The sequence below is a fragment of the Camelus dromedarius genome, chromosome 6 (assembly GCF_036321535.1).
Source record: "Camelus dromedarius isolate mCamDro1 chromosome 6, mCamDro1.pat, whole genome shotgun sequence".
NCBI lineage: Eukaryota > Metazoa > Chordata > Mammalia > Artiodactyla > Camelidae > Camelus > Camelus dromedarius.
Genome location: NC_087441.1, coordinates 61461911 through 61486575, shown reverse-complemented (window position 1 = coordinate 61486575; position 24665 = coordinate 61461911). Strand labels below are relative to the sequence as shown.

The 24665-nt window shown below is 38.5% G+C and overlaps 1 protein-coding gene across 1 annotated transcript in view; it reads left to right on the top strand.

Moving 5' to 3' along the window:
• The window catches only part of HTR1E (5-hydroxytryptamine receptor 1E), a 66961-nt gene extending 42792 nt beyond the window's left edge, over positions 1-24169 (top strand). Inside the window, exon 2 of the mRNA XM_010987724.3 lies at positions 22657-24169. Coding sequence (XP_010986026.1) covers positions 22843-23940 — 1098 coding nt within the window. The 5' untranslated portion in view covers positions 22657-22842 and the 3' untranslated portion in view covers positions 23941-24169. The remainder of the gene's footprint in view (positions 1-22656) is intronic.
• The last annotated feature ends 496 nt before the right edge of the window (positions 24170-24665 follow it).

Genomic DNA, 24665 nt, shown 5'->3' with positions numbered 1-24665 from the left:
TCATATTTAATACCTGCTCCATGCTGTATTGTGTATATTACATATGCTATTTAATGCTCACAACTGTCCTTTGATAATAAGTCCCATTTACTGGTCTCAGAGAAGTCAAGTAACTTAACTGAAGACAACCTAACAAGCAATGGAGCCAAGGTTTGAACCACACAGTCTACAGCTGATGCCTTCATTCTTGTTCCCCCTGTGTCTCCAGCAACACTGGTCCAATACATCCGCTACATCTCAAATATTTCATTTGTTTTTCATAGAAGATGAAGCTTTCCACTTCCCTTTGCTTTCCCCTTGAGCGATACCTCTGCAGCCTGAGCCGTCTACAGGCTCCCTAGCAGTATCCACCACTCCGTCTGGAATGAGATCCAGGAGGGTTGCCTTCAAATTTCAGTGTTCTCAGGCTCCATATCAGGGGCAACTGACACATCAGTGAGGCTTGTCTGAGGCATGAAAAGCCCTATCTCTTTTCACTCTTCTTAATTATTGACCACATTTTCCCCATAAGTATCTACCTCTTCTCTCTTCCACCGTAATTACCAGTTGTCCCCTATCTCAGGTCTTTCTAGCAAACACCTACCATCTAAATGCTCTTCAGAAAATGTTACACCTTTACTGGTCTTTGGAGAAGTGTGTGCCAAAGTTTGGTTAGAGCGTCCTCTGAGAAGATACACCTGCAGGGAAGTGAAGAAAGAAGGACTGAGGGAGGGAAGACCCAGGGATGGGTCAGCCCTGAAGAGTGGTCTCAGATAAGCCACATGGTGCACGCTGCATCCTGTCAGACTGGTGAACCTAATTTCTGTCTTCAGCTTAATTACCTGTTTCTCTTGCCAACAAAGGGTTTTTAAGGTTCTAAAGACCCAACTGGAATCTGACTGCAGAATTTCAAAGACCCTGATATTTCTCTCTGGGGAAACTAAATGAAACAAAGGATGACTGTGAAAGTTCTAAAAAATAAAAGAATGAAACCAGGTAATTTGAATAAAAGCCAGTCAAATCTGTGTGGAATATAGCATATTACTGATTGATTATCAGGCCAAATAACTTAATTATATTCTACTTTCCATGTAATTTTCACACCTTAAAAATTCCAGTGTGAAGTCCACATTATCTGATTAGAGAAAACAGAAGAGACAGAGAAAGAGACCATGTTAAAAAAGTTTAGTTAAGGATGGCAGAATGCATTGCAAATTCAGAGACATCTTTAATATGTAAAAGAAATGATGCAAATTCATCTTTTGTTTTCTATAAATAAGCAGGGTTTGATTATCTTAAACTATTAGTAAGAATATCTTCACTTTCATCTTTCCTGAACTTGAGTCATTTATGGTTTGTATCAGATCTAACGTAACACGTAACTCTGTTGTTTCAGTTGAATTTAGCAAAACCCTGAAAGAAAATTCTTCCCAAAGATATAATTAATTTCTACAAAGTGTTGATTTAAGAGCTACTAAATTAGGAACATACATATCATTATTGCTAGGTTCTTCTGGTCAAGCTTTGAAGCTGTTCTCTCTAAATATATATATACCTCAAGTTCTGGGATGAGGAGGTTTTAGGGACTGAAAAATGCTGAGGAAAATGTAAAACTCTTACTTAAAAGTATCAGGTCAAACACATCGGTGACATTATCTATGCTGAAAACAATTATTTACTTTTGTCCTGACAAAAGATTATATAACAAATATGCAAATAATGCTGTTAGGTCTGATCAAATAAATAACCCCATAAGCAGTTCTAAACCCCATAAGCAGTTCTAAAGTTCTGAGTAGTATTTCTATATAAAGAGGTATGTATGTATGTATGTATATGTTTAAAATACTTCCCATAGTTTATAGTGTCCTAGGAATTATATACAATGCACTTTTAAGTCTGTCTCTAAAGGAGCCACAAGTAACACTTCATTTTAAATTAATCGTGCTTGAACAAGATATAAATCATGGAAAGCAAAGTTTTTTATCTGTTTGATTTACACCATATCCCCAAGTGAAAGAGTAACTTGCCCAGAATAGGCACTCAATAAATATCTGTTGAATTAATAAATTAGGACAAGGTTAGTGAGGACTGTAAGACAATACTAAGAACAAGAAATGGTCCTGGCCATTCAATGAATGTACTTTATCTTAGAAAGAGAAATAGCAGGTATTTAAAACAAAAGGGTTCAATCTAAGTTTGGGTTAACACTAAAACTGTCTGTTGACATTTGTCCAAATTCTATCCACAATCTTGGATTCTTACATAAATGTTCCAAAACCTTTTAAAATAGGACAATAGGCATAAGCCCAGAACCATGACATCTTTGTTTCAATAAATAGAGACTTAAGAGGTGGCCTGTTTATGTAATGTCTCTAAAATGAAGTATTCATGCTGGGAAATCAACAAATCACTTACTAATTTCAGCCATAATGCTTAACTGTGTTGTTTGACCAAGAGATTGAAATGGTCCTGAAAAGCTCAGGAGAGACAGGAAAACTCGACAAGGAGTTACACCCCATGGAGTCACATAAAGACCCTAAGTGCTGCAGTATTGTCACTATTACATAACACACTTCACAGTTACCAAAGCACATTGATATACCTTATCTAAGTTGATGCTCAGGACAACTTTGTGAATCAGGTAACAGTACTGAAGCATGTTGGAATTTGGGAGTACTAATTACAACCCTTGGCAATCTAACCATTTAAAGTAATAACAATCATCATAATCATCATAATCAGCACTGAATAGCATTTATTTAAGTGCCAAGTACTACCATGCACTTTTACATCTGATAACTCACTGACTCCTCATAACAGTCACAAGGTTCCAAACAGGAATCAAGGCATCTGCTTCATTAAAGACAGTTGGCAAAGTCAGTTTCTACCTGATGCAAAAATTACAGTTTTTGTCCCTCTCGCCTCAGCTGAAGATAATTAGGGAATGACCTCCCTGACTTTTCCACCCAGGGTCCTGCTGTAAAGCTAGAACAGACAGAACTGAGGTCAGGCTGCACCAGGTTCATGCAGTCTGGGTTTGTTACTGTCAGGGCCTGAATGGGTAAGCTTCGGGCTTTCCCCAGTTTCACCAGGCTCTCACAAGTCTGTTCAGTGGGTGGAAAACTGCTGCTGAAGATGCTGCTGCTCCTTCCTGGGAAGCCAAGCAGATACCCTCCAGGTCACCACGGGAAACTGCAGGGAAGAAAGTAAGTGTTCTAGTCCATCCTTCCCCCAACATCTCCAACAGCCAAACGAGGAGAACTGAGGATCAGGTAGGCTTCGAAGCTTCCTCCAAATCAAAGATCTGGCACGTAGCAAAGGCAGGACTTGAGTGCTAGCACTCTGACAGCCATCCACACCACATTCACTCCACAGGACACGGGGAAAGTCTGATGAAAGCTGAAAGACAAAATTCTTTTTTGGAGGGAGGATTGGAATAAAAATTTTTTTAATCAAACCACAGAATTTATTTCTTGTCACAACCGTTGGCCTACTTAAATAGTTATTTGCAATTAGGTATCAACGAAGTAACAGAAATTTTACTTAAAACTTTACATTAACCTAACTAGATCTTCTCTCACGATAGTTTACTTTTTATTTAAGGATTGTTGGTTTACAATTATGTGTTAATTTCTGGTGTACAGCATAGTGATTCAGTTATACATATACATATTCCTTTTCATGTTCTTTTTCATCGTAGGCTATTACAAGGTACTGAATATAGTTCCCTGTGCAATACAGTAAGACCTTGCTGTTTATCTATTTTATATATAGTAGTTAGTATCTGCAAATCTCGAACTCCCAGTTTAATCCCTCCAGCTCACCTCCTTTCCCCCCAGTAACCGTAAGTTTGTTTTCTGTCTGTGAGTCTGTTTCTGTTTTGCCACTAAATTCATTTGTCTCATTTTTTGAGATTCCACATGTAAGTGATATGATATGGTCTTTTTTTTTCCTTTCTGGCTTACTTCACTTAGTATGACAATCTCCAGGTCCATCTATGTTGCTGCAGATGGCATTATTTTATTTTTTTTTTTATGGCTGAGTAGAATTCCATTGTATGTATATACCACATCTTCTTTATCCAGTCATCTGTCAATGGACATTTAGGTTGTTTCTATGTCTTGGCTACTGTAAATAGTGAGGCTATGAACACTGGGTGCATATATCTTTTCAAGTTAGAGTTTCCTCCAGATATATGCCCAGGAGTGGGATTGCTGGATCATATGGTAAGTATTTTTTTAAGGAATCTTGAAAAGCAAACCTTTTGAACACGCTTCTAGGAACACTTTCATGCCTTAACCAGATCCTCTTTTTCCCATAATTTTTTGCCACATGCTCTGAAAAGGTATCATTCAAACCATTTCTTTCTGAGCCAAGTTAAGGGATGGAGTGAACAACAAAAAAGAGAAAAGAGAAAGAGATTGTAATTGTACTCCATCTCACATCAGTGTATTTAAAATTTGACCTTGCTCTATTTCCATTACTCAATAAGCACTCATATTGAGTAACACAGCAAAACATCTTCCATTTATAGAGTTACCCCTTGTGCCAAAAGCATGAATATTTTGCTTTGGTGGACATCAGATTCAGGAGCAGATAGTGCGTTGCTCTCTTATTTGTATTTTTTCATCAGTCTTCATTCAACAGGTATCCCAATATGAAACTGCTTGTTAGTTTACTTTCCACTAAATATCTACACATAATTATTATGTGCTAGTTCATGGAGTATTTACCTTACTGTTTATTAATGGGCTCAAACTGCAGAGTATGAATAAATCTGACTACATGTTACCACCAAGAAAAAGTCTTATCAATCTAATTCAATTAGAGGAGCTCCTCTCTCTAATTCATTTTGTGGGTTTTTAAATGACTAGTTTGAACGATTCACTGTATTTCTAAAGTCCTTCTTAAAAATTCCACCCTGGGAATTTAGAGTTTAATATCTAATCTCTCATGTAGCCTCTGATCTCTTAAACTATTCTCCCACCAATAAGCTCTCCAATTGTAACTATAAGAGATTCTATAACTTGTTAGAGTAGAATGTGAGACATGGGGTGGAAAGGGAATTAAGCAGGTCCCACAGTGCTGCCAATTTGGGACACCCTTAGTGAGTCTATGGGGAGCTCAGCACTTTCTGTTTCTGCTGTAATGCTTCCCGATCAAGTAAAAAATCTTAAAGGTTAAGTAACTTCAAGATCTCATACAATCATGAGAAAAATCATTTCAGTTTTGCACAAGCCACTAATTACTTTAGATAATGTTATCCATTGCCTCTGTCTTCTACTTCTTGTGGACAAATTTTCCTGGGTGCCCTTTGAAAGGTCACTTGGTTTTCTGTTTGTTTGTCTGAGTAACTGTTGTTATGGTTATTCTTCATGGTATCCAATGTTTGCTTTTAAAAATCAACCAAAGTTGTTCTCACTAACCCTTCTAGAGCCAGACTATCCTTTCAGCTCACCCATCTTCATTTTATCTTCCAATGGATTTGGTTAGGTGTACAGTTGTATCCATTATTGGAGTCATAAGTTCTGAATAACTTCTTTGCCCATAAAAATACAGAGCAAAAGCTTAAAAATCATCAAAGAAATGCATCTCAGTAGTATGAAAATGTTTCAAATCAATTTTTTTCTCTATTTCTGATTGAATAAACCTATTCATCTCACTAAGCAATTAGCTTTCAAAAATAACCAATACATAAAACTTTTAAAAAGTCAAAGATAATATCTTGAATTGCAACAAAGCTATATTTAAATAGGTATATACTTCTAGACTTATTTGACCTTTACTTAACTAATACTTTTCGTGATCAATCCCCTGATTAAACTCAATTTCGTACTGCTCTATACTCATATTTATTTTTGGAAGCACTATGAAAAATTTTCCAAATTGGACTTATTAACAAAGTTCATCCTCCCTACTGCTGTAAGATATTCCAGTATGATCCATTTGCTGGAGGTAATTGGATCTTAGTTGCTGTAGCCTTTGCTTCCATGGTTTTAATTTTTAAGATAAAAACTTCACTTCCCTAATACATTCTATTTCTGGGCATATGTATTTAGGCCTCAAAAGGCCACATTTTTAAACTTAAGAAACAAAAGCAGTAGTGGGTTCAGGATACATATGTAAAAATTATAAAATTGTCTTCCAGAGTGGGGGTCCTTTCATTATTAGGAAGTCCAGGAATCTGAGATGTTTTTTACAAAGTGAATAAATGAATTTGAACTGTTCAGTCCACAGTCTCTCAATCAGCCTTCCTTGAAACCAAAGCACAGCCCTCTTGAGCTTCAGTGCTTAGAGCAACTCTCTGACCTACACAAGAAGCCCATCCATGAACTTGGGTTTCAATACTGTGTCCTTAACCAATGGCAAAAGTGAGCCATCAAAAAGAAAAAACAGGGACACAAACTTTAAGTACTTAATTGCAATTCTATATAGGTCAGAGTCACCCTAAGAACTGGAGCAAATAATTCCTGAGGTGTCAGTGGCTTGACACGGCAGACATTTATTTCTTGGTCAAATACGATCCAGCTCAGGAACTCCTGACTGAAAGGTAGCTCTCCTATACCTGGTGATTCCAGTCACCCTCCTTTGTCTTTTGGTCCTTCCATTTAAAGCTTCATAATCTTCTGCATTCAGCTAATGAAAGAAGAAAGCATGGAGAAACACCCTTGCTTCTTTAAAGCCAAGGCCCAGAAGTAACACACATCACTTTTGCTCACATTTCTTTGATAAGAAATAATCACAAAATCAAACCTAGGTGCCAGGGAAGGGGTCAGAAAAGGGTCGAAAATGTAGTCCTTGAAGGGATGACGACTTCCCAGTGATAAACCTAGACTACTGAATAAGAAGCCCAAGTTTGCTACATAGCTAATCATCACCACTGCAAATACCATCAAACAACAATCGACTAACACCTGTTTTGTTCTAGATACCACATGAATAACCAATATATGTGTAGTGACCATAATTACAGTTTTTTCACTCAGTCATTCAACAGATGCTCATTAAACATCTACTCTGTGCCACTTGCTGGGCTGAAGGAAACAAGGAAAGTGCTCTCAATTCAGTGTAGGAGACAGGGCTGAACAGTACCAAATTACTGCCAAAGTAAATCAAGTACATTTTTAGGGTTCCAATGCAAGAGCACCAAAAATAGAGACTTCTCTGTTTCTTTTTCTCTAAAAGAAAGATTTTGAGACGATTTGATCTTTGATAGATCCTTAAAAGGCATTAAAATGTTCATCAAAAGAAAAGTGAGAACTTTGTGGGATCTCCTTATACTAAATTGTTTAACATTTTAAAATTACATGTAGGAAGAACAGCAAAATCCTTTCACAATGCCTGAGCTCTCTAAAGTCTCACCTTGCTCTTGGATATTCAAACAAATAACTTTAAGAATGTCAGAAAAGACCTCACAAATTGGATGGGATTTGGATGCTTTAAAAAAGAGTAGGGTTCAAATGAGGAGAAGAAATGAGGGAAGGTGTTCCAGGCCAAAGGCACTTGAATAGTGCTAGTCAGTAGACAGCGTTGGGGGTACCATTATGACTAGGAATGATCAATTAACACAGGGTAGGGGGTACATCCTCTAATCACTAGCTTCACTCAGGCTATAATTTAGAGGAATCAAGTCTATCTTTCCTGGAAAACTGTGAGCACCTCAAGGCAAGGACCACAGTCATCCTTTAGCTCCAATAATATCTGTCCAATGATAACTGCTGGCCCAGGTTTGGAGAATTGAATAAAATTGAATGTGTGTCCCAACTTGAATGACATACATTACATATCTATGGTGTACATTACAACAAGGGAAACTTTTAAAATAAATATCTTGACTTTGAAAACCATGTGCTGTCAGATTGAGATGGGAGGAAAGGAGCACTCTTATCTGTCTAGGATGGGAAGGCGTCTCATTTATATCACAAGTTAAATTCTCTGTACACTTCTCCTGTCATCACCTCTTACTTTGTATGGTAAATATATGTTCTCCACATAATCTTCACCCTAAAAAACTGGCATTATATATTCTATTAGTCACAATTATCTGTGAAGTGTTGGAAAAGCTATTAGTTAAAAATTCATGGTGGCATTCTTCACACACTGCAGAACAAATTCAGGTAATGATTATTATTTCCAACATCTAGAAGGCTGTTATTTACTATTCATGCTGTTGTAGAAGGGGAGAAAGTTATATCACTACCTTGCTGTGCTTCTTATAAACAATAAAAAAGTAGCATGGAGCGATACAATTCTACCACTTTTCTCATAAAGCTTGAATTCATAAACATGGTGATTAGAATTTATTTTTCTCTAAGTAGAACTGGGATTGAAATTCGAGTGAATCAAAATCATGGTCCTCAAGACATTTGCTGCCATTTTGAAGGACAATGGCTTTTTTTTCCCTAGGGAGATAAAAACATCTTAGGGAAATATAAAAAAAATCTTGGCTATTCAGATACCAGTCTAGTTATTAGTGACTTTTCACTCATCCGTCATAACCGCTCTTTCTGAGTCTAGATACCACCTCTGAATCCTCAGCCCAGGCTGAACTCCAGCAGCCAGGATCCATGAGTTGGAGTTTATATGAGGTAAAACTATCTGCTTCTCCTATTATACCTGAAGTACCTCACCTGTAACAGTTTAAAAAGAAAAATACATAATACTATAAAATTTACAGAGATATCCGTGCCCTTTTAAATTCTGATTAGTGCTACTTTCAACACTTTGCTGGAAAATAGTGAAATCTAATTAACCGTATTCTAGAAGGAACTGTGGCTGATAATAGCTTAGCAACTAAGAGGGTTCATCAGGGGTAAAAACAAACAAACAAAGATTCCTTGGCCCCCTAATAACCATAATATTGATGAAGGGGGGAAAAAAGGAGGCAAAATTTGACAAAGTAAACATTGTAAATTTGGGAGTCAGACAATATAACTATGGGAAAGTCAAATCACATTTCACTTTTAAGGCAAGACAGTCCAATGCGAAGTAAACAAATATAGGGAGGGGACAGCTCAGTGGTAGAGAATGTGCTTAACATGCTTGAGGTCCTGGATTCAATCCCAAGTACCGCCATTAAAAATTAATTAATTAATTAATTAAAGTACCTACCCTTCCCCCCCACCAAAAAAACATAAAATTAAAAAAAAAACAAGGAAATATAAGACAAAAAAAGGGCAAGTATACAGGATGCATGCTCTCTAGCCTTGTCCTACCTTTTGCTACACCCACAGCAAATATCACTTGCCATTCACAGCACTTCCATGCTGAGCCCAGATGCAACCTTAGAAAGTCCAACACAGCAGTCCACGCAGCCACTGGTACAACTGATACATGAGACGAGGCTTAGTTATCATTCCCAGTCTTTTCTCTGTTGCCAAACTCCTTCTAAGTTTTTACTGTATACAGAAAGGCAGGGTTCTCCATGGCATATTCATGAGTCTTGAAACTTGCCACAAGTTAGCAATAAGGCAAGTAAACTGGTCTTATCCAACCTCCCAATAATAGCAAAGGAACTGGAAAACAAATGATAATTCTATGACACTCCATAATGTATAAAGAGATTTGTCAGTGCTGTCCAATAGAATTTGGAGCATTAGTAGAAATAGTATATTTGAGTTTGTATATTGAGTATTTGTAAATTGAGTATATTTGAGAACTCAATCTATATTGAGTTCTACTCAATATGTAGCCACTAATCACATGTGCCTTTTGAGCATTTGAGAAGTGACACTAGTTTAACTGAGGAACTGATTTTTAATGTAATTCAATTTTAATAGCCATATATGGCTGTCATATTGTATAGCACCGGTATATATTATCTTATTTTCTCTTCACAATAACCTTGTGAAACAGGTCATCTTCACTAAAAAGAACAGGAAAAAGAGGCGCAGAGATATTAAGTGACTTGCCAACATTGCAGAGCTAGAAAATGACCTAATGTATTCTTGAATCCGGTTCTTTGAGAATCCAAGTTCTCAGCTCTTTCTATGCTGCCACATTAAATTCAAGGTAAATTTGAATCAAGAAAGGACCACGCCCAAAACAAGTGATTCTATACAATCCACTAAAAGCTCACAATGGGCAGTACACTGCAAAGCACTAACTGTGAAAATCTGAGATTTTACCCTACTTATAAGCTAACAAATTAGCATGCCACAGTTTTGTGGAAACCATCAAAAGACAGGAGACTCCTGAGTTAGAGAGTAAAGACTTTATTATAGCAACAGCAGTGGCCAGAGTGCAGGAGACCTCTGAGATTTGCACGTTTGGTTTCAGACCACTGCAATAAAGCAAATATCACAATAAAGCAAGCCACAAATATTTTTAGTTTCCCAGTACATGTAAAAGCTTACCCTATACCATAGTCTATTAAGTGTGCAATAGCATTATATCTAAAAACACAACATAGATACCTTAATTTAAAAATACTTTATTGCTGAAAAATGCTAACCATCATCTGCATCTCCAGCAAGTTGTAACCTTTTTGCAATAACAACATCCAAGATCACTGATCACAGATCATCATAACAAGTATAATAATAATATCAAAGGTTGAAATGTTGCAAGAATTACCAAATGTGACACAGAGACATAAAGAGCAAATGCTGTTGGAAAAATGGTGCCGATAGACTAGCTCAACTCAGAGTTGCCACAAACCTTCAATTTGCAAAATATACAATATCTGCAAAGCTCAATAAAACAAAATGTGTCTTATTAGCATTTTTTACACCGCTTTCCAATGCCCAGATACCCACAGAGTAATGCAGAGAAGGCCAGATGACTCTTGCATATGCAGTGAGTATATTACAGGTTGAACACTGAGCTGCGGAGCCCAAATCTTTTATGATGGGCAGTAAACATCCTGCCTCTCACTCCAAAAAGGAGGCATTATCTTTATCATACTAGACTGTAAGCATGCCTTCCTATTCCCAATCTCTGTCATTCAAAGCTATTCTCTATACAAACATCCTTGAAATGATAGTCTGGCACAAAGGCAATCCCAAGATTTGCATAAATGTGAGAGACCACACACCAGCCATGACAAATGGCAAAGTGGAGAAAGTCCAAAAAAGAGAGAGATGGCTAAATATCAACATGAGAGTCATAGTGTAGGGATACATGTGTATGTTTGACAGAAAGAGTATGTGTTCAAAGTTAAAAATAGAAGATTAATATTAAGACTATAAAATTAATGTGAAAGTAAATTTGAAAAATAGTAGTACTATATAAATGTCAGGAATCCTTGGCACTTTTATTGGGCATCAATAGTACATTTATAAATATAATTTCCCCTGACTAGAGGCTAATTCTCTCTCAGAATTGAATCATAAATATACTCACATAGCCTTCTTCCAGCCACCATAAGATCGTAGCATAAAAATTGTAGAATGTTTGACCTAAAAGAGTCTCAGAAATAATGTTCTAATTATACAGATAGGGAAACTGAGACCCAAAGGCATGGAGTGACTTTTTCAGGGCCACACAACCAATCATCAATATATCTAAGGTACATTCACAGGAGCCCTCTTCTCTTGACCCTTCCATTTCTATACAACACACTATTTCTCGCTTTTCAACCTAAAGTAGGTTGAGCCAAAAATAAAAATTAAAAAGAAAATGTACGTGCAAACCTCCCTCTTACAAATATACCCTTGGAGGCAGTTGGAATGGAGCCAAGTGGTCTGGGATAGCAATACTTCCCAAGGTGGAATCTCAGTAGGAACCCTTAGCTCTGCGGGCAGCTTAAATGCTCATTTCCTTGAGTTGGCTACAAAGGCACATTGCACTGCAGAAGATTTAAAAGGAAAATACATGCACAGCACAAGATGGAGCCCAGATCTTCTCTGGGGAATTGAGTACTTTAGTTGTGTCATTAAGCTGGGTCAAAAAGAAGTCATTTCATTTTTTTTTAATGCTAATATAATCTCAAGCACCAGCTAGCTTAAATGACAGGCACTTCATAAAGTTCATTTTTATTAGTCTCAGCTGAAAAGTAAATAAGACTTCTACAGGTGCCTTTCATAATAAAAGGCTTTATTTTCCTGCAATAGAGACTGTCTATTGACTAAAACTTTATCTATACTTCATAAGACAGGTTATTTTTCCCTATCACCTTTCAAAGAGTTGTATCCAGTCCATATAGAACAAAGGAAAACAATCTGATAAAAGAGATGGTGCAAGAGAAGCTAACTGAAAGAGCTCTCAGTGACAATGACTGAAAAAGCTAGGACAATCTGAGCAGGAATACAAATAGCATAATATTGGATTATAACCCAGAAAATAAAATATTCATGAGTCTACACTGATATGAATAAATAACACAAATAAGCATCAACAGCACTTTAATAAAGGTAATTTCCCTAAAACTAGAGGCTATTGCCCCCTTAGGACTGAGTCATAAGTGTATATACACATATATATGTATATATAAATTATTGAATAAGTAAATGAATGGTAGAGATCAGACAAATCTTCCTTAAAGAAGAATTTCAATAATTTACCTACATATTTCCCACTACAAGAAGAGGAGCTTAATTCCCCACCCTTGAGGGTAGGCTAGTCTTCCTGACTCACTTCCAAAAAATACAGTAGAGAAAGGGAAAAATAGTACCTTTGCAGTGGAGGATCCTGGCAAGCATCACCTTATCCAAGTGATGAAGGTTAACATCCCAGTGATGTCATGTGGATGGGCTGTGCTCCGATATGATGTCATGAGAAGGGCACTTCATCTCCATGGTATTCTTTCCCCAAACCCACAACCCCAGTCTCATCATGAGAAAAACTTAAGGCAAACCAAGATCAGGGGTCATTCTGCAGGATACCTGGCCAGTACTCCTCAAGACCATCAAGGTCATGAAAAAGAAGCAAAGAGTGAGAAGTTGTCACAGGCTAGAGGGAAATGTGACAATTAAGTACAATGTGATATCCTGGATTGAAACAGAAAGAGGGCATTAATGGAAAAACTGGTTAAATCCAAATAAAGTCTGGAGTTTAGTTAAGGGTAATGAATAAAAGCCACTTTCTTAGTTCTGATAAATGTCCTAGGTAATGTAGGATGTTAACAATGGGTAAAACTGGGTGATGGGTATACAGGAGCTCTCTGTACTTCATTTAAAACTTTTCTATAAATAAGAAATTATATCAAACTAAAACGTTTATTTTAAAAAATAGATGGTACAAATTTATCTTACTGTATGCTCCTGCCTGAAGCACAGTAGAACTTAAGAGCTAATGAACTGCCCACAAAGCACAGTTAAAGAAGTCGAATGCTAAATGAGTTCAACAGGCAGAGCAGAGTGGGGAAAAACACACTGCAGAATGAAAGAGAAAGCAAAGTTTGTTCTTCACCAAACAAAGCGGTATCTGTGTAATAGTCTAAGAAGCACAATACGTTCTGAACATTATAAAAATTGAGCCTCTCCTTTACAGGTCAGCAAACATGATAAGGCAAAAGCCCAAACCAAACCAATGAGCTAACCAGATTTTAAAGAAACATACTCGCACTTACAGTTGGGAGATTTTAACACTCTTCTCGCAATCATTGACCAAACATCAGTAAAGGTATAGAAGATCTGAACAATTCTGTCAAACAAATTACATGGGACAATCACAGAACACACATTCTTTTTAAACACACATAACATCACCAAGATAGACTGTGAACTGAGCCATAAAATAAGTCTCAATAAAATTTAAATGATTGAAATCATGCAGACCATATTTTGTGAGCCTAAGTACCATGGAATTAAATACCAATTCTTAAAAAAATCTATATAACCCTTAAATATTCTGTTAAGTTAGGTTAAGGAATGCACTCCTAGCTGTTGCATACGTCAAAAAGAAACCATGAAAGAAATTAGAAAAGATTTCTGACTGAATGATAATGAAAATACAAATACTAAAATTTGTAGGAGTCAGCTAAAATAGTGTTTAGAGCACATTTTTAAATTCTAAGTTCTTATACTGCTGGTGAAAAAAGCTTTAAACTAATTATTTTAGCTTCTACATTAAGAGACCAGAAAAAGAAGGGTGAGTTAAGTCAAAGTAAGTAAAGGAAGGAAATAATAAAGTCTGAAAGTAATTAAAGAATAGATAATAAAGGAAATCAAGTCATTCAAATGCTTATTCTTTGCAAAGATCAATAAAATTGTAAAACCCTTACACAGGCTAATCAAGAGATAAAAACTAAAATTACCAGCATCAAAAATGAAGATGAGAATATCCCTATGGACATTACAGGCATTAAAAGGGTATGAAAGGGCTATTATGACTAACTTTATGACTATGAATTTAATAACTTGGATAAAATTGACAAATTCCTTAAAGGATATAAATTACCAAAAGTGACACAAGAATAAATAGAAATCCTAAAAAGCCCTATATATGTTAAAGAAATTTATAATTTAAAATCTTTTCACAAGGAAAACTCAAGATCCAAAGGGATCCACAGGCACCTTTTGTTAAACATTTACAAATAAAATGACATCAATATTTCTCAAACTTTTTCAGAAAGTTTTTAAATTCATTTTTAATTCATTTTTTTTAAGGCCAGCACAGCCTTGATTCCAAAACTAGGCAAAATCAATACAGGAAAAGAAAATTTCAGACAAATATCTCTCCTGAACATAAATGAAAAATCCTTAACAAAATATTGGCAAATCAAATTTAGCAATATCTAGAAACAGCAATACACCTTAACTAACTGGGGTTTTTTCAAGACTGCAAGATTGGTTTAACATTCAAAAATCAATTAATGTAATTCACTACATTAACAGAATAAAGAAAAGATATCATAAAATCATCTTAATAGTTGATACATTTGGTAAAATTAAATACCCACTTTTTATAAAAACTATCAGCAATTCAGAAATAGAAGAAAATTCCTCAAACTAAAAAAAGGGATCTAAGAAAACCTTACAGCTGATTTCATATTAATGGTGAATGTTGAACATGTCTCCTTCTGATACTGGGAACAAGGTAAGAATGTCTGCCTTCACCTCTACTCAGCATTTTACTGGCATTCTAGTCAGTATGATAAAGCAAGACAAATAAATAAAAGCAATAAAATTGGAAAATGAAACTCCCTATTTGCAAATGACATGACTGTTTTCACAGAAAAATCATCAGAATCTACAAAATATCTACTAGAATTGATGAGTATCTAGCAAGATCACAGATTCAAAATTAACATCCAAAAGTGCATTGTATTTCTTTATACAAGCAATAAAATGGAAATTGAATTACAAATACCACTTGCAAAAACATCAAAAATATTAAAATACATAGAGATAAATTTAAAGAAATATGTACAAACCTCTGCACTGAAAATTACAAATACTACTGAGAGAAATTAAGAAATAACCAAAATAAATGGAGAATGCTACTTTCTTCATGGACTGGAGGACACACAATATTGATAAATTTCAATTCTCCTTAAATTAGTCTATAATTTCTACACAATCATAAATAAAATTCCAGCAGGGTTTTCATAGAAATTTACAATTTGATTCTAAAATTTATATGGAAATTCATAGATCCTAGAATAGTCAAAACAATCTTTAAAAAGAACAAAGTTGGACTCATACTACCAGATCTGAGGACTTACTATAAAGCTACAGTAATACAGATATTATTATATTGGCACAAAATTAGATCAGTGGACCAGAAGAGAGGGTCTATAAATAGACTGACACATATTCAGTCAACTGATTTTTTTTTCAGTCAATTGATTTTTGACAAAGGCACCAAAGCATTTCATAGGGGAAGGAAAGTCTTTCCCACAAAAGGTGCTGAAACAACTAGACATCCATCTGGGGTAAAAATAGCCCACCCCTTGATAGGAAGGGGAGTTCTTACTATGATATGCTGAGAGGTTCCACCTGGAGGAACATGTCCGTAGGGGTTGGATAGGTTTGCACATTATCAACCACAGCTTCTGGGACAACATCCATGTTACCCAACCAAATGACTCCTCAAAACTTTATGGCAGTGCCTGAGCCTTGAATTTTTGCGGGTTCATTGTCTATCCTCTCCACAGAGGTTCCAGCAAAGTCTACAGCAGCAGGGGCCAGTCCTTATATGTTAACATTATATCATCAATGCAATGGGTCCGTTTTGTTCATGTGGGGAGAACGCACAATTTGCAACGTCAAAGGGACCTTCCTGACCGTAACTCTTTGTCCTCTGTAACCATCGATGGTGCTGAGGGGGCCAGAAAACTTCTAGGGTTACAATGTATTAGAAAACATTTGGCTCCCGTATCAACCGGAATCATCAAACCGGAATCATCACCTTTTGTTCATTTCTGGGGGACCAGTGAATAGTGACCTCGACATGAGGCTTCCAACTGCCTCCAGTCGCCCTCACCTGGAGGCGATCTTGGCCTGCATCCTCTACCTGGATGTAGACTGTATAGGACTGTATCTCTGAGGTCTGCTGGAGCAGGTGGGGCATCAGGAGTGATAGGGGCAGGTGGGGCAGGTCTGAACTGTTGTCCAGGTATTAAGGCTTTTCCACTGGCCAACCTGCCTGGCTTTGTGTTGCTGGTCTATGTTTTTAGGTGGGGTCCTGGCAACAAGGAAGTAAAGCTATATTTGCTTCCAGGTTACCTTTACTGGGTTACTTTTACAGCAGGTTGGGATAGACTTTCCGGCTTTATGAGTTCCCTCTCTGCCTGGGGGCTTTCCTGTAGCCCAAACCTGTTCCCAGGATTTGTCGGTTTCCCCCAGATCAGCAGTGGGTTGCCCATCATCGACATGTCACCTGACGACTGGGCTCAGCGTGGAAATGAGCATCCCACACCAGGTGCTGGGGGTGGACTGAGGGGAGTGGCTTTCACTCCCACAGTGACCGTGGCCCAATTAGGGCTCAAAGACAAGGATATAGGTGGCCTGTTTTACCAAACTCCCCCAGAACTTGTTTACCTCCTCTATAGATTTCCAGGGTCCCACGTGCCCAGGGAGACGCCCCGCCTCGGTGGGCCGAGCCTCCCTGTAGGATAGAACACTCCCGTCTGTAAGAGAGTATCTTGCACCCTCTGAGCACCACGCAGACACTGCTAGAGGGCAGGAGTGTGGTCAGGGTGCTCATTCTCTCAGCTTCCTGGCTGGTCAGAGAAATGCCACCGCTCCCGGTATCCCCTGGCCTGGATACTTTCCCTGGCCTTTTGTTGGAACTTGGTAGTTACATCAATACGCTCCGTAGGGGCACATTCTCTCACTATGAGTGTTTCCTGAATTGGGGGCTGTCCCACTGGTTAGGGTTGTTGTTGCTGTTTTTGTTTTCCTTTGTATTAGGCAGTCAGACGGCACAGCATGGGGCGTTTCATTGTCAATCATCATAACATCCTGTTCTTCATTCTAATCACCTTCCCAGGGATTCCACCTCTTAGCATCCCAATCAGGCTTTGTCACAAGCACTTGGACCTTAATTCTCAGCAGGCTGTGCCCTCCTAGCTTTGCAAGCCAGCGCACTAAGGTCTCTAACTTATTACCGTGCTCTCCCACCTCGTCTTAGAGCCCAGAAGCTAGCAGAGCGGTGGAAAACTGCAAGTCCTTCTCCAACCTCAGCTCTCCTTCCAAATTCTAACCCAAGCTTGCGCCTCTAGTTGGACACCAGTAGCCAGCGAACTGACCACAGTAAAGCCTAGCCCACTGCCAGCCCTTCATTTCCGTTCTTTGCCTCAGTGCACCATGTAGAGTTCCTCAAACAAGCCATTCAGCCAGCCAGAGTTTCAGTGTCCCCGAACTCGTGTAGAGGACCACAGGCATCTGACATACATGTAACCCTTCCCCAAGGAGAGGTCGATGACCAATTCAGGGTTTCCCCCACAGGTGCCTCCTTCCCAAGACCCATTTCTCCAGTCTCCTGGCTGGCTCCCAGTTTGATTTGCAAATTCAGGAATTTCCAGCATGAACCTAAAATTGGCCGCCCTACACAGAGGGCAAGGAGAGACCAAAGAAAGAGGCAGACTACTCTAGATCGGCAGGTGGCAGGTTTACTAAGCAAGGGGCCTTAAATATGAGGCTGGTCTTGAGCGACCACAAGATGAACAGATCTCCACACCCCACCCACCAGAATCTTTATAGTATACATAGGAGCTGTAACTGGGTGCAGTCACATATCCCATCCAGATGGTCTCAATAATACCTTAATGTCTCAAGACTGCGTCCTTGAAAACAGCTCCCCCTGTGGGAACTGTGAGCAGAACATATATTCCAAGGACGGGGGAGGGAGGAGCCTCCCGTTGCCCAGGTCCAGCTCACAGGTCAATTGGCAGTCATGTCCTCTGGGTGACCTCCCCCAAGATGAACATAAAACCTACAACTATTAAGCTTCTAGAAGAAAATATAGAAAAATACCTTTGTGACCTTGAGGTTAGGAAAAACATCTTAGGGCACAAAAAGCTCTAACGACAGAGAAAAAAATGGATCACTTAGATTTCATCAAAATTAAACTTTTCTGCTTTATCAAAAAACATCATTAAAAAATACAAAGGCAAACCACAGAGTGGAAGAAAATGTTCACAAAACATTGTTCTGACAAAAGACTTCTGTCTGGAACATGTAAACATCTCCTAAAACTATGTATGCTGTTTTGTTTGAATTTTTACAATGATAACGTTTTCCGTTGTTATGAGTAAATAGCCTTGCAATAACCATATCATGTCCCAATCACAATTTAAATAAGAAAAAGAGAATAAGGAACCCCGCACTCCAGCATCTCCTCTACATCTTCCTTTGCTCGTACTAAAGATCAGCTTGAGAAACACACGACTGTCCAGCCTTCCTTTCCCCTGGACAGGCAAAGAAGAGTCTTCCTGAAGGCTGAGGAAGTGAATTTAACAAACAGTCAGAGAGATAAAATTAGTAATAAGAGGGCAAGCTGCTACTCTGGAAATAAAAAAAGAAGAAATTGGCACATATTTTCTAAATGATTTGAAGAAATTTGGGCAAAATGGTAATTAAAGGAGAGATGAAAGAATAGTTATGGCCAATTTTTAATAGTGCTTGAAAACCAACAGAAAACTAGATAAGAGGGTGAAGTTAAAATGAGTTGACTGTGCTCATAACTTCGTCTTGTGACTGGAGCTCTAACTGTCACTGGGATAATACAAATCAGAGGCTCTGAAGCATCTTGGTAAGTGGGAGCAGCAGGCAGTGAGCCGCTTGGCTTAAAGTGATTCTCTCCTATTTGTAATTTTAATGAAAAACCATTTCAGTATGGCTTTGGACTGCACTGGTATTTTCCATGTCATAATTAGAGCAGAAACTGAAAGTTACAAACCCCTCAAGATGATCCTGCATCAGCTCCTGACAGGATATGTCCGTTTTCAGCTATAATTATTGCAAGTAATTTTCCATTCCGGTGGACTAATAAAAGTTTGGTGCGTTGATGTCAGTATTTGCATTGGTTCTGCAGAATGTGTTCTGAGTTAAGTGTTATTACAGTCCCTTCTCCTGGACTATGTAGAAGCTAAAGATACTTAAGAGATTTTTCCGGGGCTATTTAACCAGCACTGTTCTAATTAGAAATCATACCACCTCCTAAAGGAGTCAATAGTGATTGTCAAAGTACGTGTTATTTTCTTAAGAAGGTAAAAGGAAGCCAAGACAATCACGGTTGGATAATTTCCTGAGTACGGCTGTATCTTTGGTCCCTTCACTGCCTCCAACATGATCCCTTAAATTGCTCTAGGAATCCACCCACCTGGTGTCCCCAGCCCCCCTGACTGATCCCAGTCTCCTCCATTTCTGCTTTCCTGCTTCCTCTTTTACATGTCACTCACTCCAAAAATGCTCTCTGTCCCAGTATAAAGGATATTGAGTGTAACAGTGAAGAAAACTATAAACAGCCTGGTTTAAAAAGACAATCTCTCCTCTTAAAAAGAAAGCAACCTTGACTCCACATTCCCCTCTACAGCTACTACCTTATTTCTCTGCTCCCCTTCTCAGTAAAACGTAAAGCAACTGCTCTTATTCTCAGTCTCTATTTCCTCTCCTCCCCTTCCTTCTTGAAACTGCCACGTTCAGCCTTTCACCGCCACTGCTGCACTGAACTACTCTTGTCAAGTTCATGGATGTCACCCAGGTTGCCTAGCCCACCACGGTCTGTCCACAGTGTTTATTTCCACAGTGGATCACCCTCTTACTTTACACACTCTCTTCACGTGGTCATGGGATGGAATTCTCTCTCAGTATCGTTCTCCTCCACCTCAGGAGCTTTTCTAGTCCTCTGATCTGCAGGCTCCTCCTTACCCACCTGATTTTTAAACAGTGAAGAGCTCCAAAGCCGAGTTCTCATGTTTGTTCAATCTCGCATCACTCCCTAGGTGATCTCACCCAGCCATTCAAAAGAACGTGTTACACGTGTTGTTGTGCAACAAACTTCAAGATAATGAAATGGAAAAAGATGGAACAGGGCAAGTTGGATGTATGCAGGAGTTCGGGGTTGCTGTCCATACAGGAATAGAAAACTTGACTTCTCTGAAAGGCTCGGGCACCAATAAATCAGGAAGTCACATTAAAGAGCTGACAATGTAGTCCCCCAAAGTGTAATGTTTTTACTAATTTAACTAAAGGCAGTTAGAAAGAGGAATCAGGCATACATCCCACTGTCCAGAAAGGTATAGTCCGCTGGGGGAGGAATAAAAAATACCTATAAAATAAGGAACAAAACACTGTCACAATTGACAATTTGGAGTTATGGGAGCTCAGATAAACAGAGCAGCTTTTAAAAGCTCTATGAAGTTGAATTGGTTCTGATTTTTTTTTACTGCACCCTTTTAAAATTAATGTATTGCCCAACTGCTTCTATTGCCAAATTGAAATTTCTGAAGTTTTCTGTCCCTTGTTCACGCTTGTCTCTATGCTCCCAATCTTACAACCAGAGTGGAAAAGCCTTTTTACTGAGAACTACTCTATCCCTCAAACCTCAAGAACCCAAGAAAAACATAGCTAAGGGTTAACATTTGGAGGAAAAAAATTATATAATTTTATTAAAGAGAAAGGTGTCAAAATGGAGAATCAAACACTTGGGACACAGGGAGAAATGCAGAGAGGCTGCCCTAAGCAGCTAGTAGACGGCACAGCTAGGATATGAATGCAGCTTTGTCTGATTCCAGAGCCCAGACTCTTTCAATTTAACAGCCTGGTCTCAAATATAAATGCACATTTAAACTGATTTAAAAAGGAGGGAAATATACCGGTGGAGAAAATATTCAATTTACAAGAAAGAGGAAATTGTTGGTGGAGAAAATCCCCTGGAAGAACTAAAGAAACACAAGACATTCAAAAGTAGGTACATCCACAGAAACACTATAAAAATATAATGGAGACAGAAAGGCAGAACCATGCTCACTTAACTGCAGGAAGATGCAGACTATCTTAAAAACAACTGCCCTATTTTTGGTCGTTAGTGAAATCATCATTACTGTCTTTTATTTTCTATATCCATTTCCCTTCTTCTTGGTTTTTGCCCTATGAACAGGAGATATGAAATTTAGAGCTAGATCTCACCCAGGCTGGAGATCTTGATTCCTGCTCCCTGCCTTCCAGTCCCCACTTCATCCCAAGACCCCACCCACCTTCACTCCCGTTTCACACATCTTACATGCTCTTGCCCTCATCCTTTGCTAAATCATTATGTCTGTTGGGCCAAATCCACATCAGTCTATGTCCCTTCTGAAAATTCCTGAAACACCTGTTTTTCTTTGACGTTTTCCTGAACCTGATGCCATAGAGTCAAATCAGAGGATTTGATCTGTGGTGTAACCAGCTGTCATTAGCTGTGAATGTTCCTATGCAGATTTTGATTGAGTTGTTCTCATGAATATACATTTATTTTTGACTTTACTTTTTAAAAATTCCTTACAGCTGTGCATTCGATAAATGTCACTGTCTCACTGACTTCTCAGCTTTATCACAGCTACCCAGTATACAGATGATGACAATAGATAGATAGATAGACAGACACATAGATAGATAGACAGACAGACACACACAAACATACACACACACACACAGAGGACACAAATGCTAACCAAAACTAAATACATTTTTTTAATGTAGAGATCTTTGAGATTGTTAATAAGGTTGTTTCACAGTCAATTTACTGTATTCCTCTGAGAATAATTTGCCATAAACATCAAAGTAACGTTATATGCTTTTTTTCTCTCCTTTCTCCAAAGAAATGCACAGTGGGATATGTGAAGTGTCAGAAATAATTAGACAAAATTGCAGAATCCCATTGTGACACTAAAAATATCTCGAGTTGAATATTTGCTATGAAACTTTAAAATCTGGTTTGAAGGCTGCTTATTATAAACAATGTAATTTTTTCTTTAATGTAATGGCCTCAGAATTTTGAAAGCATATTATGTGAATGTATGTTTCCAAGTGTAAAAAGCCTTATAAGTATAAATAAGAAAGTAATTTGGGTGGCAAGACACACTTAAAATTTGGTAATATCTTCCTCAGAAAGAACTTGGGAACTTAACTTTTTTTTTTAAAGTAGCATTTGAAGAATAATGTAAAGATGAAGTTTAGACTCAGAGATGAGAAATAAAATTATATCAAAAAGATGTAAAGAATGTATGAAAACCAAAATATTTTCATGTTTTCCAAGTAAAAGAATACGGTTTTTTCATTCCTTAACCAGTAGCATACTGTTTTCCAGAAACCCTCCATTCAGAAGAAATGCTGTGTTGCTTCCCTTTACCCACACAAAATGGAACCCAACAGACTACATAACTGAAGAAATTACAACCTCCTTACAAATGAGAGACATTCAAGTCTACGTAGTTTCCAGCTGAATGAATATACCCAACAGCTTCTCCACAGTGTAGATCAGAACGAGGGAAAAATGAACATCACTAACTGTACCACAGAAGCCAGTGTGGCTGGGAGACCCAAGACCATCACTGAGAAGATGCTCATTTCCATGACTCTAGTGATCATCACCACCCTGACCATGCTGCTAAACTCTGCCGTGATCATGGCCATCTGTACCACCAAGAAGCTCCACCAGCCTGCCAACTACCTGATCTGTTCTCTGGCTGTGACGGACCTCCTGGTGGCCGTGCTTGTCATGCCCCTGAGCATCATGTACATTGTCATGGACAGCTGGAAGCTAGGGTACTTCACCTGTGAGGTGTGGCTCAGCGTGGACATGACCTGCTGCACCTGCTCCATCCTTCATCTCTGTGTGATTGCCCTGGACAGGTACTGGGCCATCACCAACGCCATTGAGTATGCCAGGAAGAGGACTGCCAAGAGGGCTGTACTGATGATCCTCACCGTCTGGACCATCTCCATCTTCATCTCCATGCCTCCTCTGTTCTGGAGGAGCCACCGCCGGCTCAGCCCGCCCCCTAGTCAGTGCACCATCCAACACGACCACGTCATCTACACCATTTACTCCACATTTGGGGCGTTCTATATCCCCTTGACTTTGATACTGATTCTGTATTACCGGATTTACCACGCAGCCAAGAGCCTTTACCAGAAAAGAGGCTCAAGCCGGCACTTAAGTAACAGAAGCACGGATAGCCAAAATTCATTCGCCAGCTGTAAACTGACACAGACTTTCTGTGTGTCTGACTTCTCCACGTTGGACCCTACCACAGAGTTTGAAAAGATCCACACCTCCATCAGGATCCCTCCCTTTGACAATGACCTAGATCACCCAGGAGAGCGCCAGCAAATCTCAAGTACCAGGGAGCGCAAGGCAGCCCGCATCCTGGGGCTGATCTTGGGTGCGTTCATCCTGTCCTGGCTACCGTTCTTCATCAAAGAGCTGATTGTAGGTCTGAGTATCTACACCGTGTCCTCTGAAGTGGCCGATTTTTTGACATGGCTTGGTTATGTTAATTCTCTGATCAACCCGCTGCTCTACACAAGTTTTAATGAAGACTTTAAGCTGGCTTTTAAAAAGCTCATCAGGTGCCGAGAACATACTTAGATGGTAAAAAGCCAGAAGGCATGACTTTTACCAGCCTCGTGAGTGCACGGGGATGAGGGGTGCAACTTACTAATTCTTGAACATAGTTGGTTCAGGAGAGGTTGTAAGTATGTGTGGTCTTGTTTTTTGTTTGTTTGTTTCTGTTTGAGGCTTGTTGTTTGGTGTGCTGTTTTCTACCTCTGGTCTTATTTATGGTACATAATTTCAAATAAACACTATCCTACAAAAAACAGAAATTTCATAGAAGTAATAAGGTAAAATAGTACAAACTTTTTAAAAATTTTTTTAGCTATTTCTGTTAATCCTGCAATTAAAGAATGCCAAAATAAATTTTCACTTGGAGAATTTCTTATTACTTATAAATCAAATGTCTGATAACTTGCCCTTGTGTGTGGCATTAATTCTGAGGTTATAATTCCAAATGCTTACAAATGCCAGTGGGAATTGCCTGTCTACATAAAATATTTTTTTTAAGTGGTGTGCTGTCATCTACTGCTTGCAGACCTGAGCTAAAGTCATTTACTATGATTACATAGCCCACTCCTTTCAGGCTCAGAGAGTACAGCTCGTATGTACTTTTTGGTTCACGATTAAATAAGCATGCTCATTCTCTAAAAAGAACCTAGAATGAATGTACTGTCACTTTGCTAGGCCTTTGACTATGAATGTGAAACATAAGCAAATAATGTTATAAAGTAGTCATCAAAATTGGTCAGTTTGTTGCT